At 40.5% G+C, this 19,392-nt stretch overlaps 1 protein-coding gene across 9 annotated transcripts in view; it reads right to left on the bottom strand.

Annotated features, from left to right (window-relative positions):
• AP3S1 (adaptor related protein complex 3 subunit sigma 1) overlaps positions 1–19,347 on the bottom strand; it is a 76,430-nt gene extending 57,083 nt beyond the window's left edge. For 6 of the 9 annotated variants that reach the window (XR_011485943.1, XM_070462333.1, XM_070462335.1 and 3 more), the window contains exon 1: positions 19,137–19,341. Coding sequence is in view for 7 of the 9 variants with exons in the window: in XM_070462333.1 (XP_070318434.1) it covers positions 19,137–19,205 (69 nt within the window). In the remaining 2 variants the exon portion in view is untranslated. Of the gene's footprint in view, positions 1–18,354; positions 18,446–19,136 lie in introns of those variants that run through there. The other 3 variants (XR_011485942.1, XM_070462337.1, XM_070462334.1) reach the window with 3 other exon arrangements.
• Between the last annotated feature and the right edge of the window lie 45 nt (positions 19,348–19,392).

Raw genomic sequence — 19,392 nt, 5'->3', positions numbered from 1 at the left:
CTCTAGGCAGGGCTGCCACAGACCTCCAATCTGTAAAAAATGCAGAATCTGGGGCAAAATGTGATAAAACAAAGGGCAATAAAATGAGGCATGCTTGTAAATCTGTGTTATTTTTAAGTCACTACGTTTGTGGTCAATTCTTAGGGCTGAAATAAAAGTAAATACAAGACCATACTGAAAACAGGGGGATAAAGAAAATACCAACAAGCATCAACAAGATGCTGAAATCCCTATTTCTTTACTTTGGTCAGCTCCCAGAATTCTATACCAGAGCTGGCACAACTGAAAGTCAACTGAGCATATCTCTTTCAAATTCTGCATTCCATCACACGATGTCACTACATCATGTTGATAGCATAAAACTGACCATAACGGAGTACTTACACCATGTAGCAAACACTACAAAATAGAGCTCTTTCCTCCCAGGTTAGCCAGTTGTTAAAAAAAAATACTGGCCATCTGTATGTCTTCCTTAAATGCAAATCAAAACTTCAAAGAGGTATCATTTCACACTGGTCAGAACGGCTACCATTAAAAAGTGCACAAATAATAAATGCTGGAGAGGGTATGAAGAAAAGGGAATCTCCTACACTGTTGATGGGAATGTAATTTGGTGCAGTCAACTTACGGGAAGTTCCTCAGAAAACTAAAAGTAGAATTACCATATGATCCAGCAATCCCACTGCTGGTATATATCCAGACAAAACTACAATTTGAAAAGATATATGCACCCCCATGTTCATAGCACTATTTACAACAGCCGGGACACAAACAGATGAACGAATAAAGATGTGGCACATATATACAACAGACTACTGCTCAGCCATAAAAATGAATGAAACACAGATGTGACTGAAGATTATCATGGGGCTTCCCTGGAAGCTCAGGTGGTAAAGAATCCACCTACAGTGTGGGAGGCCTGGGTTTGATCCCTGGGTTGGGAAGATCCCCTGAAAAAGGAAAGACTACCCACTCCAGTATTCTGACCTGGAGAATTCCATGGACTGTAGAGTCCATGGGGTCACAAAGAGTTGGACATCACTGAGCAACTTTCACTCCACAAAGATTATCATACTAAGTGAAGTCAGAAAGAGAATGACAAAAAGCATATGATACCAGTTATACGTGGAATTTAAAATATGGCACAAATAGACCTATCTATAAATCAGAAACATACTCACAGACATAGAGAGCAGACTTGTGCTTGCCAAGGGGAAAGGGTAGTAGTGGGGAGAACTACTGGGAGTTTGGGATTAGTAGAGGTAAACTATTACATGTAGGATGGATAAAAAACAAATTCCTACTGTAGAGCACAGGGAACTATACTCAATATCCTGTGATGAACCATAATGGAAAAGAATATTTTAAAAAAAGAATGTGTGTGTATTACTGAGGCACTCTGCTGTATAGCAGACATTGGCACAACACTGTAAATCAACTACATGTCAATAAAAATTTTTTTATTTAAAAAAATATACCATTCAAGCTTCACTCATAAAAATTCCTATACTATCTTCCATGGTAACTAGATGCAGAAGCTCCTTTGACACCATCTCAAGGATGACAAATAAGTGCCCACAAAGGAGGTTCTAGCTGATCAGGAACACTAATACTAGACTTGATGTGAGTTAAAAATAAGTCTTTATTATATTAAGCACAAAGACTTGGGGAGACTGCTGTTATAGCAGTTTCCACTGTTACACTAGTGAAACTGCCTATCCTGACCATCTCAAGTAAAGTTCATATGCTGCTAAGTCGCTTCAGTCGTGTCCGACTCTGTGCGACCCCAGAGACGGCAGCCCACCAGGCTCCCCGTCCCTGGGATTCTCCAGGCAAGAACACTGGAGTGGGTTGCCTTTTCCTTCTCCAATGCATGAACATGAAAAGTGAAAGTGAAGTCGCTCAGTCGTGTCTGACTCTTAGTGACCCCGTGGACCGCAGCCTACCAGGCTCCTCCATCCACAGGATTTTCCAGGCAAGAGTACTGGAGTGGGTCACCAGTGCCTTCTCCAAAGCTCATACAGACAACCTCTATTCACAGATTCAGTAGTCATGTATGGATGTGAGAGCTCAACAATAAAAAAGGCTGTGCCAAAGAACTGATGCCTTCAAATTATGGTGCTGGAGAAGACTCTTGAGAGTCCCTTGGACTGCAAGGAGATCAAACAGTCAATCCTAAAGGAAATCAACCCTGAATATTCATTGGAAGGACTGATGCTGAAGCTGAAGCTCCAATACTTTGTCTACCTGATATGAAGAGCTGACTCACTGGAAAAGACCCTGATGCTGGGAAAGACTGAGGGCAGGAGGAGAAGGGTACGACAGAGGATGAGATGGCAGGTTGTCATCACTGACTCAATGGACATGAGCTTGAGCAAACTCCGGGAGGACAGGGAAGCGTGACGTGCTGCGGTCCACAGGGGTCGCAGAGTCAGACAGGCCTGAGCGAATGAACAGCAGTGACATGGAGCTGGAGTCTCCGGCTGGCTCTTAGTGCCCTACCTCTACAGAGGAGTCAACCAGAGACCAGTACGCATCTGATGAGCGCTCTAAACAAAAGCTGAGGACAAAACCAGGGATGAAAAGCAACTGACAGGAAACAAACCAAGCAGAGTGAAGCAAAAACCTAAGTGCACGGCATTAGTATCAGTGAGCCAAGAAAAGGTTATCCAACTGTGAACAGGACAGCACACCATAAAACAGTAACACTCAAATTTTTTATAAAGAGTTCATGTAAATTAAAAATATGAGAAGCAATCTTAAAATTCAGGGCAAAGACTAGAAAATAAAGTGAGAAAACCATTCAAAAAATAGGACCAAAGGGCAGAAAAATAGAAAATAGGTGAGAAAGAATAACAGAAGCAGAACAACAATCCAGAGGAATGCTGAATAAAAGGAGATTTTAAAAAAAGAACTGAGAAAATTTTCAAGGAGAGAAAACAAGAATTTCCAGAATTAAAGCGCCGGTCAAGAACCCAGCACAACTAGTGAAAACAGATTCACAGAAAGAGTCCATGAAACCTAAGAAACTGCAGACAAACAGGAGTCTACGTATTTTCTGCAGAGGAAAAAGAGGCCAATACACAAAGAATAGGTAATTAGAACTTCATCAGGCTTTTTGATAACAATACTGGAAACTAAAAGAAAATAGAGCAATGTCATCAAAATTCTGAGGAAAAGTTATTTCCAGCAATAATTCTATAGGAGGTCAATGTAAAGTTACAGTCTCTTCAGACTTGCAAAGTCTCAAAAAAATTTATTAATATCTCCCATGATCTTTCTTTCTCAAGGAGTTACTGGAAGATATGTTCCACCATGGTAAGGTAATAAACCAAAAAAAACAAGCAAGAGGAGATCCAACACAGGAACAGGAAAAAGGAATACCTACAGTAACAAAGATTCTAACGTGACTGCCATAAAGCAGGTCCAAAGGATTTCAGGAGAGACTTCCTTTTTTTTTTTTTGTTAGGTTCCAGAGTCCCCCTGTGGATAGCTGTTCAACAGCTAGCTGTGATTCTGGTACTCTCACACGAAGAGATGAGCGCATGTCCTTCTACTCTGCCATCTTGAATCAATCTCTCCAAGAGAGATTTCTTCAGGAATAAGAAACTAATAGAAAATGTATATAACTGAGACAACTGGCAAAGACATGGATTAATGGTAAGTAAATAAAAGATTAGATCAAAGGAAAAGGTGACTGTATCTCCAAGGAAAAGGAAATGTCAGGAAAAACTAAGCGATTTATAATGTGGTTCAGATGAGGATGGTGTTCACAAAAGAAACTAATGTACACATTAAATACTGATCTAACCAAAATTATGAAATAACTATGAAAGGATTGGAAGGATACAGATATTGAGTGGGAGGGGTGGAAAAAGAGCTAAATAATCATTTTCAATAGCAGAAATCAACAGATCATGCCTATAACTGAAAAATGCCCATTGCCTACAGGCAACAAAACAAGCATGTTATTTAGAGACATGTAATAAATACCGAGTTATCAGATAAATGTATGTACCTACGGGAGGGGGAGAGTAAGAGCATGTTATTTTTCATAATAAATCCTACAGAACTATATAATAGTTCTTTGTGTGTTTGTGTTCAGTCGCTTAGTCATATCTGACTCTTCACGACCCTGTGGGCCACAGCCTGCTAGGGTCCTCTGTCCACAGGATTTTCCCAGCAAGAATAATGGAATAGGTTGCCATTTCCTCCTCCAAAGGATCTTCCTGACCCAGGGATGGAATTCCTATCTCCTGCACTGCAGGCAGATTCTTTACTGCTGAGCCAGTGGGGAATCCTGTTACATTCTATAACCTACGCTTATGTATACAACTTTGATAAGCAAGCTAAAAATAAAGAAGGGAGGGAAGAGGGTATGGATTCTACAACCAGACTACCTGGCTTTATTCCTGAATATGGTCTTTATTAACTGTGTAACTTTGAGCAAATTGCTTTACCTGCCTGAGTTTTCCTCTGGTAGCAAGAATAATAATATCTACCTCACACAGTTGTTGTGAGGATTGAATTAATACACATAAAGCTCTAAAAAACAACAGCTGGCACATAATAAGCATGGATTAACACTGACTTACTTTAGAATATCCATTTCGAGGCCTTGTCATTATCCATTAAATAGCTCGAGAATTCTAATGAAAGTATAAAGGTCTTATAGGAGTCTTAAGAAAAGTTATCTTTTTGCATTACATTATTGTTTATAAACAAATAACAGGTTAAATATGTGAAACTCTAATTACATTTCACTGTTTTAACAGTGACAAGAATTTCTCATACAAACTTCAAGACTGCTACTTGGAATCATCTTTCTTAAAATACCAAGCAATACTCAACTAACAAAATCAACACTAGAAAGAAGCCCGGAAATTTTAATCAAGCGACCGAAGTCTAAGTTAAGATTAAACAAATCAAGTCTCTACTGACAAAAAACAATTTCCCTTTCTTTAAAAATCAATTTAATTTAACAGCTTTCATAAAGAAGCCTGGAGCTTGCTTCAGGCAGATCAGATTTCCTAACGGTACAGTTTCAGAACAGAAGTCAAAAGATACACATACGTTTCAGTCAGTCACATCCCCTAGATTACATCAGTCTAAAGACAACTAGAATTACATAAAGGCAACAATGCTTATTATTTTTAATACTTCTTAATCCACACTGAAAACCAAATTTTAAAAATCCAGTAGCCCAGTTATAAAAACTTACCTTTTTCTATGTTCCTTCCTTGATTCTAAACATATATCCCAAACAAAAAACAAAAACCCAAACTTTCCTCTAATCAGACAGTAAATATATCATTATCCGCTTCCTTGCCTCCCACAAATAGTTTTTTTCTTAAAGTACATTCATTTACTCCACTGAATGTCAGAATATCAACAATTACCAATACAAAAAGAAAGTTTCTTTTCCGAAAGAGCTTAAAACAAGAAATAAAATGAATATATCTACTTAGTATTTTTATTTCACATTCTATATTTTGCCTTTTTTATTGTTCAAAAAAGAAATAGACATCTTTATGATAAAAGGGGGTAACCTCTGACATAAGAACAGCACAAAAAATATATTCAATACTGTAAGAAGTCAAGGGGAACACATGGTTTTCAACAGAAAGATTATCTTCAAAGAAAAGTGACATATATCTAGGGATGGCCTTACAGAACAGACAGAATTCAGGAACGCAGAGAAGGAGGAATGTGATGCTACATAATATTGGAGGCAGAAGAAGTTTGGGCCAAAGCAAGGACCAAAGCATGACCACAGTGAGCAGCATGTATGAGGAATAATAATTAGTTTACTTTGCATTAAAATGCAGAAGGGAGAGAAAGACTGTCTTTTTCCTAAAGGGAACAGAAGTTTGCAAACTAAGCCACAGAGCACTCCAACATTTAGAAAACATGAAAAAGAGAAGGCCTCAACAAAAAAAATTCAGTTAGCATGGGTTTTTTTTGCCAGATCTCGCCCAAGTTGGAAGTCTGCCTTGAAACTTGGTATATGGGAGTAGGCTTCACTTTTAGCCTGAGTGTATAAAGAAGCAGTCATCACTGGGCTACCCCTATATCCCAGCCAACAAGGAGAGAAGGCAGCACCTGCAACAGAAATTACACGCGCACCTGCCCAGACAGTTCCTTAAGTTTCTTTGAACTCAATGGTGCTTCCCTTACAATGTATAAAGATGTATTAATAATGCTTAGCACAAGAAAGCACTCAATATGTGAAAGCTATTATCAAGACTCTAAAATTAACATCTATCATACTAAGAAGTTTGCCACTTTTAGTGGCAAAACCCCTATTATTTAATTTAAATAACAAACAGCTGAGAAGGTGAGAGACTGAGTCTGAAATATTTAGAGAGCGAGCCTGAACTGTGGTGGAAGGTGAAAGGTCTGAGAACTAAAAAACAAAGTAAAATTTGGGGAAGAAAACTGGACTAAGGTACTTACAATCCAATGGGAAAAGAATAGCCTTTTCCACAAATGGTGAGAAGAAAAATGTAGCTACATGCAAAAAATGACATTAACCTCTACCCCACACCATACACAGAGGTAACTCAAAAAAAGATCCCAGACCTAAATGTAAGAAAACTACGAAACTCCTGAAAGGAAATATAACCTGTATGATCTTGGATTAGACAAAGTTTTCTTAGATATGCCAAAAAAACCCACACAGGGATGGGGGGAAAAAAGGATAAATTGGACAAAATCAAAATAAAAAACCTTTAGGGACTTCCCTTGTGGTCCAATGGTTAAGAACCCGGCTTCCAGTGCAGGGGATGCGGGTTTGATCCCTGGCCAGGGAACTAAGTTCCCACATGTCACAGGGCAACGAAGGCCGAGCATCGCAAAGAGCTGACGTGGCCAAACAAATACAGACCTTGAAAATTACAAACGTCTGTGCCGCAAATGACACTAGAAGGAAAGTGAAAGCAACAACAAAGATGTGCAACTCATGCATCTGTAAGGTGTTTGCAACCAGAGTATATCGAGAACTCTTACAAACTCAATAACAAAAAGACATATAACCCAACTTAAAAATGGATTAAGGATTTGAATAGACTTTTCTCCAAAGATACACAAATAGCCAACAAGCACATGAAAAGATGCTGTCACTGTCATTAGGAAAATATAAACGAAAACCACAATGAGATACCATCTGACATCCAACACATTAGCTAGAATCAAAAAGACACGTAATAATAAGAGTTAATGAAGATATGGAGAAATTGGAGCCTACATACATTGCTGACGGGGTATTTAAAATGGAATACACAATCTGGAGAACAATCTGGCAATTATTTAAATAATTAATAAATATAGTTACCACATGACCTAGTCATTCCACTCCTCGATACATAACCAAAAGATACCAAAATATATGTCCACAGAAAAAATCTGTACATGAATATTCATAGCAACACTATCCACAGTAGTCAAAAAGTAGAAACAGTTCAAACATTCATCAACTGATAAAGGGACAAACAAATGTGGTATGTCTGTATAATGGAATATTATTTGGCCATAAAAATGCAGTACTGATACGTGCTACAACATGGGTTGTATGTTGTAACATGCAACCTGAATCCTGAAACATTTCAATCCTGAAAACATCATGTTAAGTGAAAAGACATCAGCCACAAGAGACTACATATTTCATGATTTTATTTATGTGAGATGTCTAGAATAGGCAAATCTAAAATAGAAAATAGATTAGTAGTTGCCAAGGGCTGGGGGGAGTAGAGATTAGGGATTGACTGTTAGTGGGCATGAGGTTTCATTTGGTTTGATAAAAATGTTCTAAATATACATTATGCTAATAGTTGCATTAATACAGCCATGAATAAAAAAATCTTTTTTAAATCACTAAGTTGTACACTTTAAATGGGTAAATTTTATAGTATGTGCATTACAAAGTATACCTTAAAGATTTTTTTAAAGGTTAGGTAATTCTTCTTAAAAAAAAAAAAAAAGCCGGGCAAGTCTTTTAGCTTTCTCTTTAAAATACCTCCCAATGAAACGCTCTTCTCTGGAAGACTAGTGTAGAACTTCGCATTTTGTAATAAGAAGGAAGTTCACTCCAAAACAAGGTCTACAAAGACAATTCATTTTGAGGAAATAGAAAGAACATCCAAAAAGGAAGTAACAAGAAGTAGTAATAATAAAAGTAGCAATAAAAGTTATTATTAATTTAGGTAACAAGTACTGAGTTTTTATTATGCATCAGGCTTTGAAAGTATTTTCTTACCCAATATTCACTTTAAAAAACCTTATTCAAAATAAAAGGCCACAGCAGAAGACTGGTTAAATAAATTATGATATACTATACAATAAACTATTATATAGTCATTAAAAAATCATTTTCTGGATATGATAGCAAAAGCACAGGAGAATAAAAAAAAGATGGACCTCGTGCATCAAAAGACTGTCCTTTGAAAAGGGATAACACTCCTTGGGTGAAAAAGCAACCCACATGTTTCTTACCATGTATCTGATAAGAAACAACTCAACAACAAAGAAACCAAATAGCGTGATTACAAAATGGGTAAAGTCTTAGATATTTCTCCAGAGAAGATATACAAGTGATCAGTAAACACACGAGATGACGCTCAACATCACTAATCAACAGGGAAGTGTAACCTAACACCCAGCTAGGTTCACAGCAGCATTACTCACAACAGTCAGAAAGTGGAACCCAAGCATCCATTAATACACAAATGGATAAATAATGCAGGGCATGTGCATATATACCATGGACTGTTATCCAGCCTTGAAAAAGAAGGGAACATGCAACAACACTGTTAAATCTCTTTAGACACCATGCCAAGTGAAGGGCTTCCCAGGTGGCGCTAGTGGTAAAGAGCCCATCTGCCAACACAGGAAACATAAGAGACAAAGGTTCGATCCCTGGGTCAGGAAGATCCTCTGGAGAAGAGCATGGCAACCCACTCCAGTATTCTTCCCTGGAGAATCCCATGGACAGAGAAGTCTGGCGGGCTACAGTCCATAGGGTCGCAAAGAGTCAGATATGACTGAAGCGACAGCACGCATGCATAGCACACATGCATAGCATGCATTCCTGCTAAATGAAAAAGGCCAGTCATGAAAGGACAAACATTGCGTGATTCCTCTTTCACGAGATTCCTAACCAAATTCATTGAGACAGAAAGAATGGTGGTTGCCAGTGGCTTTCCAGGGAGAAGGGGACAATGGGGGGTTAAGTGTTTAACAGTGTACAGAGTTTCAAGTGGGGAAGATGAAGAAGTTCTCCAGATGGATGGGAGTGATGGTTATACAACACTTTACTTAATGCTACAGAGCTATATACTTAAAATGGTAAACCTGTTACAAATGTTTTATCACCATAAAAATCATTTTATAACAATCACACCAAGAACTGACAGGTAATGGCAGAATACATGTGTGGTGGGATGAACTGGCAATCTTTCCCACTTAACTGGCTAGCACACAGTCATCAAAACAATATAGTGGGTCTGATACTCTGATCAAGAGCCCTTCCCTCCCAGGTAACAGAGAACAGTGACTGACAGCTATGGATTCCTGCATTAGGAGGCTCTGAGCAAAGCAGAAAAGATGTAAATGCTTCCTGGCACGATAACAGAGGTGGTCTAGTAGGCTTCACATAAACTTTGCTCATCTATAATTAAGGCTGTGAGATGTCTGAGAAGATAAACGCTTTTCTTCTTGAGCTGTGTTACTCCACAGGTTACTTAGGAAACGAAACCAGCTTGATCACTGGTCTCATTAATACAGAGGCTGCACAGAACTGAGCGCTCACTTTTGCCTTCATTTGCTGGGCGAGCTCTCCTACCTCTCCAAACCAGGCAGAGAAGAAAATAATTGAGCAGAGGAGAGCATCACTGCCTCTCCTGCAGAGGCGAGAGGCATTGTTCAACCATACAAAATACAAGTGGGATTCAAGGAGAAACGCTGCTTCCCGTGGAGAACACGACAGGGATGATGTCATCTGACTGAAAGACTGGAAGAAGGGACGGTGCGATTTGACACAGGCATGACCTGTCCTCTCCTTCTCTCTGACTTCATCTCCTGTCACCCCTCCCTGAGATCACTCCGCCTGCCTTCTCGCTATTCCTCCACACCAACTGTGTACCCGTCTGAGGGATCTTGCACCTCCTTCTGCCTGAAATGCTCTTTCCTCAGCTCTTCTCACACACTCCCTCACCTCGTTCAGTTCTCTTCTCCAACGTCAGGTTTGTAGTCTTTCCTTGATGATTTTATTTAAGATAGCTTCTCCCCATCATTCTTTATCCCCCTACACGGTTTCAGTTTTTTTTCATAGACTAATCACAGTTTGACATAATTCATTTATTGTTTATTTCTTGTCACTGGAAAACCCACAGGGCAGGAAGGCTGTCAGTCTTACTCATTACAATATTCCCAGAGCTTAGAACAGGGGCATACAAAACATAAATAAATATGTGTGGAAGGAATATGGGCAGAGGAGGAGAGAAAGAAGAGTGCAATGGACAGGTCAGATAGTACCCAAAAAGGACACTCTAACTTTCAAAGAACTAAGCCTGGATGTGTCTCCCTTTGGAGTCGAGAAATTAACACCTGATAGCTAGAATGCTGGCCTTGACTGCTCCTATACAGCTTGAGAGTTTCCTGACCCTTTAGTAACTAAAGCTGTGTATCTCTATTGTAGTTCAGGTGGGTCATGACAGGAAGGCTGACAGGGCCAGAACTGCCTTGGCTTAGCAGCAGCAGTGAAGAAATCAGTAACCCAAAAGTACAAAGACAATTCCAAGTGCTAAAGAAGGAATTCTTTGACTTTATCACAAAATATAGCAAAGATTTCCCTTCAGAATCAGAAAAAGGGAAGGGTCCTGATACACTCAGGTTACTTACATAAGTTCAATTCTATGCGGGGAGGGAGGAAGATATATATGGAGGAAAAAAAAACATGCAAGTTATTAAAATGCAATTAATATACATTATGTGTTTTTAAATATTTAATAACAGAACAGCTAGACATGAGATGGCTGGATAGCATCATCAACTCAATGAACCTGAATTTGAGCAAACATTGGGAGATAGCGAAGGACAAGGAAGCCTGGTACGCTGCAGTCCATGGGGTTGCAAAGAGTTGGACATGACTTAGTGACATGACATTAACAACAAGACATTAACATATTTGGTTATCTTAAAGCCACAAGACTAGAGATCTCTTCAAGAAAATTAGAGATACCAAGGGAACATTTCATGCAAAGATGGGCTCAATAAAGGACAGAAATGGCAGGGACCTAACAGAAGCAGAAGATATAAAGAAGAGGTGGCAAAGAATACACAGAAGAACTGTACAAAAAAGATCTTCATGATCCAGATGATCATGATGGTGTGATCATTCACCTAGACCCAGACATCCTGCAATGTGAAGTCAAGTGGGCCTTAGGAAGCATCACTACGAACAAAGCTCGTGGAGGTGATGGCGTTCCAGTTGAGCTATTTCAAATCCTGAAAGATGATGCTGTGAAAGTGCTGCACTCAATATGCCAGCAAATGTGGAAAACTCAGCAGTGGCCACAGGACTGGAAAAGGTCAGTTTTCATTTCAATCCCAAAGAAAGGCAATGCCAAAGAATGCTCAAACTACCACACAATTGCACTCATCTCACACGCTAGTAAAGTAATGCTTAAAATTCTCCAAGCCAGGCTTCAACAGTACATGAACCATGAACTTCCAGATATTCATCAAGCTGGTTTTAGAAAGGGCAGAGGAACCAGAGATCAAATTGCCAACATCCGCTGGATCATCGAAAAAGCAAGAGAGTTCCAGGAAAACATCTACTTCTGCTTTATTGACTATGCCAAAGCCTTTGACTGTGTGGATCACAATAAACTGTGGAAAATTCTGAAAGAGATGGGAATACCAGACCACCTGACCCTGCCTCTTGAGAAACCTGTATGCAAGTCAGGAAGCAACAGTCAGAACTGGACATGGAACAACAGACAGGTTCCAAGTAGGAAAAGGAATACATCAAGGCTGTATATTGTCTCCCTGCTTATTTAACTTATATGCAGAGTACATCATGAGAAATGCTGGGCTGAAGGAAGCACAAGCTGGAATCAAGATTGCCGGGAGAAATATCAATAACCTCAGGTAAGCAGATAATACCATCCTTATGGCAGAAACCGAAGAACTAAAGAGCCTCTTGATGAAAGTGAAAGAAGAGAGTGAAAAAGGTGGCTTAAAGATCAACATTCAGAAAACTAAGATCATAGCATCTGGTCCCATCACTTCATGGCAAATAGATGGGGAAACAGTGTCTGACTTTATTTTTTGGGCTCCAAAATCACCGCAGATGGTGATGGCAGCCATGAAATTAAAAGACGCTTACCCCTTGGAAGGAAAGTTATGACCAACCTAGACAGCATATTAAAAAGCAGAGACATTACTTTGCCAACAAAGGTCCGTCTAGTCAAGCCTATGGTTTTTCCAATGGTCATGGATGGATGTGAGATTTGGACTATAAAGAAAGCTGAGTGCAGAAGAATTGATGCTTTTGAACTGTGGTGTTGCAGAAGACTTTTCAGCATCCCTTGGACTGCAAGGAGATCCAACCAGTTCATCCTAAAGGAGATCAGTCCTGGGTGGTCATTAGAAGGACTGATGCTGAAGCTGAAACTCCAATACTTTGGCCACTTGATGTGAAGAGCTGACTCATTTGAAAAGACTCTGATGCTGGGAAAGATTGAGGGCAGGAGGAGAAGGGGACGACAGAGGATGAGATGGTTGGATGGCATCACTGACTCGACGGACATGGGTTTGGGTGGACTCCAGGAACTAGTGATAGACAGGGAGGCCTGGTGTGCTGCGGTTCATGGGGTCGCAAAGAATCGGACATGAGTGAGCGACTGAACTGAACTAAACTGAAAGCCACACTATTCTATAACTCCAACAACAGCTTCAATGCATTCTTTGTGTTATTAATGTCTAAAAGGGATATACTCTTCATTGGGATAGTCTAAAGAAAAAATTTAAGAAGACATAGGGAAGAAGTATATTAAATAGCAACAGTTATCTATGAGTGGTGAAATCAAGGACGACCTTAGTGATCTTAATACTTACATATTTTTCATGTAATCACAATAAATTTATTTAAAGATTAAAACAATAAATATTCTAGCAATCAGCTTAACCAAAGAAACATAATACAGCCACTCAATACAAGGTCTTTTTCAGTTCTGAAAGGCAGAGGAGTGGACTGTAACATTTTCCTATTTATAACCTTTTCCCCCAAAACAAAAATCACTGTGAGGGTGAACACTTTATTTCTTCCTTTCAATACAATTTGCAAAAGGTTTACTAATCTTAATTTTTTAAAAAGCAAGTGTTTAAGCATACTACCTACAAAAATTGTGGTTATATTAGAATTTGAATTTTTCGATATTCCACTGGTATAAGGAACACCTTGAACTAAGTAATAAGTAAGATTTTTTGTGTCAAGTGTTCAGAACCACATAGTATCAAGAACTATTCTTGATAGTAACATCCTCAGAAGCAATCTAAAATTACAGAGAATGGGGCTTCCCTGGTGGCGCAGTGGTTACAAATGGGCTTTGCAATGCAAGGGACAGGGGTTGGACCCCGAGTCCAGGAAGATCCCACATGCTGCACAGCAACTAAGCCCACGTGCTACAACGACTGAGCCACAGCTGCCGAGCCCACCCACTGCAACTACTAATGCCCCCGCACCCGGAGCCTGTGCCCCCCAGCAGGAGATGCCACTGCAGTGAGGAGCCAGCGCGCCACAACTAGAGAAAGCCTGTGTATGGCAATGAAGACCCTGCAACCAAAAAATAAAATAAAATTACAGAGAAGAAAATATCTATTCAAATGAAATGACATGGGCTAATGAAGAGGGAATAGTGGATACTATTTTGCCTACCCACATCCACTCCTCTCTTCCACCTTTCCAACAGAATAGCAATTTTCTTCATATGTCCACCCTCATCCTCAGCTGCAAGTGAAAGTGTGAAAGTCACTCAGTCGTGTCTGACTCTTTGCGACCCATGGACTATACAGTCCATAGAATTCTCCAGGCCAGAATACTGGAGTGGGTAGCCTTTCCCTTCTCCAGGGGATCTTTCCAACCCAGGGATGGAACCCAGGTCTCCCGCATTGCAGGCGGATTCTTCACCAGCTGAGCCACAAGGGAAGCCCCAGCTGTAAGGGTGGACCCCAATTAGTCTAAGCAGACATCAGAACCACCCAGACTGAAGGGAAAGACATAGTCTAGGATTACAGGAGTAGATCACTCTCTCCTTGTCGATTTTATTAATTAAAACTGATTTCAAGGAGGAAATCAACCTTTGGATATCAACTTTGTGAAGCGCAGGGCGGAGAAAGAGAAACAAACTGGACCTATAATGAAGTAACTGATTTGCTGAATCAAATAATTTTGGAGTTTGTCTATTAGTCTGCATTTCCTATTCTGTATCCTAACAAAGTTCCTTTTAAAGCAAATTGGAGTCAGGTTCCATAAAACTCAATTTGTATAGTCAAAAGTGTCCTAACTCATGTGGAAGGAAATAAAATAATTTTGAATTATCTTGTTAACAAAACAGTCAAATACTATATGTTAATATGTGTTAATACCTAAATTTAAACTTAGAATTGTTGACATCTCAATCATAAAAATAAGCTTAACTATCCCACTTGCCACAAAGACATCAGTCAACACCACTGCATTTTTCTCAAAGAAATTTTTAAAAGAAAAAGTTATATATACTTACACTTTAACTTTTTTATGTGAACAAATTCAAAAAAAGGAAAGAACAATATGAGCGTTCTATCTAGGGCTTGCATTTGGTTGAAAAACAACTTAATAATCAGATATAGTTTATAAGAATGTTGAGACAACTCATGTATGTAATAGTTTGAAAACTTTCCTGTTTATACTTTGTGTACACCCTTATACATAGACAACTGTTTAAATCTGTAGACACAACAATAATTCATATAAAAGGAAAACAATTTTATTTTATTACAGATATTCACCAAAGGATATGCCATGGTGCATTAATAACATGAGAATCATAACCCAAGGGTTTTTTTCCTTGCTTGATGGCTATATAAAATATATATCTGGCTTATGAAATATAAATCTCTTTAGTGATTTGTAGTAATATACAAATATTGCCAGGCAAATATTAAAACACTGAAGTTTACTGTTGCCAAGTCGCTGTTGCTAAATGTCAATTAAAGAAGTAAAGCAAGAAAAACATTTGAATTTCTGCAGTCAAGTTCAAGGATGTGCTTGCGTGCTAAGTCGCTTCAGTCGTGTCCGACTCTTTGCAACCCTATGGACTGTAGCCTGCCAGGCTCCTCTGTCCATGGAATTCTCCAGGCAAGAATACTGGAGTGGGTTGCCATGCCCTCCTCTTCTAGGGGATCTTCCCAACCCAGGGATCGAACCTGCATCTCTTACATCTCCTTCATTGGCAGGTGGGTTCTTTACCACTAGCACCATCTGGGAAGCCCAGTTCAAGAATACAGGAGGGAAAAACAAAAGTGAACGAATTCTGAGTCCACTCTTGAAATCTTACATGTCTGATTCTAGCAGAATGAACTAAAAACCTCAGTTTAGAAAACCTAGGGTGACTTTATATGTCCCATACATTAAACAGCAGGTCGGAGGCACAATCAAATCTAAACATTTATTATAGCAAGAATGGGAAATCTGTACTATTAAAGGGTAAATACAAACTGTTGTATCATAAGGGAGAATAAATGAGAAATGGAAATCTAATGCAGTAAGGAAAACTGGTTGGCAAATGGTTAAACAGTTTTCAAACTCCTCAGTGTCAAATCATTATTGCTGGACTCAAACCTCAGCATCCCATCAGAGTACAGGAATGGTACCCAAACCATACCCCTAGATATCCCTCAATAAATTAAACTCAAAACTGCCAATGATATTGGATATATACTTCTTAAAGCCTTCTTTCAACTAAAAACCAAAACAGTTGCAGTAGCAGCTGTTTTCTCATTACTTCTGTCCAAGACATGGATTCTTAAAACTTTCAGTTATAAAGACTAAATAAAGAGTAGGAAGGAACCTTAGGAAATCATTTCTAAACACACTCCATCTGAAGCTAGGAAACTCTGATGAATACATTTAGCAAAGAAATACAGAGTTCTTTATATTTAAGGTTTAATGTTGATTGCTGAGGGTAACACAAAGATGTTTAAAACCTGATACCTTCCGTTAAGGAATGTATAGGATGCCCCAAGGAATTATGCAATCTGAAACAGAATAGTATACTATCATATAATAAAGACAAAGTCCTAAGAACCAAGAGGAATCTTCAAGCAAGGCAAAAAGGCTTCAGTGGATGCGTAAGCGATGAGTTAAGCCCGGAGTCTGGACATCTGGCGATGGTCGGGAAGGACAGTGCAGGCAGCGAGAACAGAATAAGCCCTGCTGCCCCCCCCACAGACCTCGCGCCCTCCCTCCGCAGACAGTCTGTCCTGGCCGTGCCAGTCCTCGTCTTCTCCCAACAGGACGGGCTCTTCCGTTCCCTCCTCGGGGCCCTTGCACCTACTGCTCCCTTTGCCTGGAAAGAATTTCCCCCAGATAACTGCAACACTGCCTTTCTCACCTCCTTCAAGTCTTTGCTCAAGTATCACCATCTCAGCGGAAACTTCTCTGACTATTCTATTTTAAAGTGTCACCTTTGCATTCCCTATCACCCTTCCCTGCTTTATTTTTCCCACAGCACCTATTACTATCCGGCATGGTATATATTCTACTTTTTAGCTTTGTCTATGTCCCAGCTGAAAAAGCGTACGTTATCTGTTTGTTCACCTCCAAATTCTGAAACACTGCCTGCACATGGTAGGCATTAAATCAGTATTTGTTGACAAACTGACTGATGGGATAAAAACTGAATAAATGAACTGACTGAATGAAAAGGATTTCTGCCCTCAAACAGGTGATGCTACGTCAGAGAAAGCAAATATATAAGTAATCTCAAATTATTCCTGAATGACAAAAATAAACAAACAGCTGGCAAAACTCAATTTACGAAGGAGTAATAACATTACCCTGCATCCCCCACTTCCTCATGTTCAGTGACCACTATATTCATCTTTTACATTTCTTAGCAACCTACTCCCAGCCACACCCGTCATTTAGCAATGGACATGAGTTTGAGCAAATTCCACGAGATAGTGAAGGCCAGGAAAACCTGGAGTGCTGCAGTTCACAGGGTCGCAAAGAGTCGGACATTTCCTCACGACTGAACGACAACAAACACCAGAGCTCTCACTGTTCCACCTTACCCTTACTGCTACCTACTGAGTAAAGGTAAAAGATAATCTGTTGCCAGTGCTGGACAAGAGAGAGAGGTATTTCTGCATTTCAAATTCGACACATTTTTCTGTACATAGTTAAAGTCTACACTACAGGAGTGGTAACACTGATATTATGGATTAGCCAGAAAACCTTCTACTTTGAATGGTGCTTAATTATTAAGTGGAGATATGGAGAAACACATGTTAAAATTCTATTTCACAACTGGAACATACTGTTTCTACACTGCAAATGGATGGCAGGGCGAAACGGCTCAAAGAAAGATACCTTCAGGAAAGGCTAGCACAGCAATCTATTTAAGGCAAATGGGTAACAATGTAAAATCAAGGGGATTTTTTTCCATTCAGAAAAATCAACTAGAATTTTATCCTGGATAAAGAATGGTGTAGAATTCTTAAAGTATTAGGGTCGAAATTATACTACACTAAAATGAAACAAGAGTAGTAGAAAATATTCTTTTCTACTTATCGCCAGCAAAAGCAAAACTACTTACGGATATGAGAAATGAGCTCAAGATTTCTCACTTCAACTAACACCTCCACACAGACTGCATTATCATTTCAGGCAAAGTGAAATTGTCACATTTAATTTTTAAAGGCAGGAATGACTTCCATTTGGGGTTTATCTGCATAAAGTGTTAGCCATGGCACAGGTTCAATATTTAACTCAAAGTTCATTTTCTGGCTCTAAGCAAAATGTCCAATACAAAGTTATATACAACAATAAATAATGCAACAATAAACAAGTGTTATATATCCACATTAATCCTATCACTGAGAGCTTAACTTTGTGTTTCCACAGTGATAAATTTTGCCCTCAGATAGACACACTGGTCTATAACCCGTCATCAAACAGTGATAAATTACTTGTAAATTACTACCGTAAAACCTGCGTTGTCCCACAATATTTACACTTCTGAAAGAGTTTAACAAATATTACTATTCTTTGTAAGCAGAACAAAAACTATAAATTAGGGCAAACTCCCTTACGTAGAAAAATGACAAACCAGTCGCTGAAATGGTCACTTTCAGGCACAGCATCACCGTTCTACTTGATCAAACAACAATCCTCGCCAGTTATTGCAGGAGTAAATAAAATGCAGCCGCTAGGGGAAAAGCCACAGAGAAACGTTAGGTCCTCCTCACTTATCTTTGTCGTTAAAAAGGAGACACCGGAAAGTCACAATGAGCACTCGATCAGGTATGGCAACCTAAGGGAGAGACTACAGAGTGTGCAGGTCTGTCCAAACGCAGGAAGTCAAAGTTCCTGCGTGACGAGAGGATTACAGCGGAAAAAAAAAAACAAACCACTAGCCCATCTGTCCACACAGGAGAAGAGAAAGAAGCCAGGCAGGAAAGGCTGGGAGTCGGGGAGGTGGGGCTGCCAGACCAACCGGCTCCGCGCCGTCTCCCTCGGCTGCTAACAGGAGCCGCGGGCTGCAAACCCCGGTGGGTTCGCCCGCGCAGGTGGGCTGCAGCCTCCAGACCCGCTTCGGCCCCGCACCGGGAAGTCTCCAGGGCCTCGCCCGTACAGCCGAAAAGCCACCCAGCCCACAGACAAGCGGAGGAGCGGCCTGAGAAGAGCCACGTCGGAGGAAGGGAGCGCGGCGGGAGGTGGGCACCTGGCACACCTACCCGGAGGCTGACAGCCCGGAGCGCGCGGCGGCCGGGACACCAGAAGGGCCGCGGCGCGCCTGAGGGGGTCGCCCGGAGGGCGCTGCCGGCCGCCAACGTCTCCCCCCTCGCCCCGATCGGCGGCGGCGGGCACTCACGTAGGGCTGGTAGAACTTGGAGAGCCGCGGCTTCCCGTGGTTGTTAAAGATGAGGATCGCCTTGATCATGGCTGAGCCGGGCGGACCGGGTGGGAGCTGGGGGCCAGGGCGGGGGCGGACGCGCGAGCCTCGCCTCGGGATCTCGCCGGCTGTCCTTCCCCACCCGCCCCCTCCCGCACAGGCGCGCGCGCGCGCCCCCGAGATTCGGGGCGGGGTTTGCACGGGGCGGGGCTTGGGAGGGGTCGGCACGGGGGAA

Source organism: Odocoileus virginianus, unplaced genomic scaffold (assembly GCF_023699985.2).
Source record: "Odocoileus virginianus isolate 20LAN1187 ecotype Illinois unplaced genomic scaffold, Ovbor_1.2 Unplaced_Scaffold_3, whole genome shotgun sequence".
NCBI classification, from domain to species: Eukaryota; Metazoa; Chordata; class Mammalia; order Artiodactyla; family Cervidae; genus Odocoileus; species Odocoileus virginianus.
The sequence above is the reverse complement of the archived record's forward strand: the minus strand, read 5'-3'. Positions and strand labels throughout refer to the sequence as shown.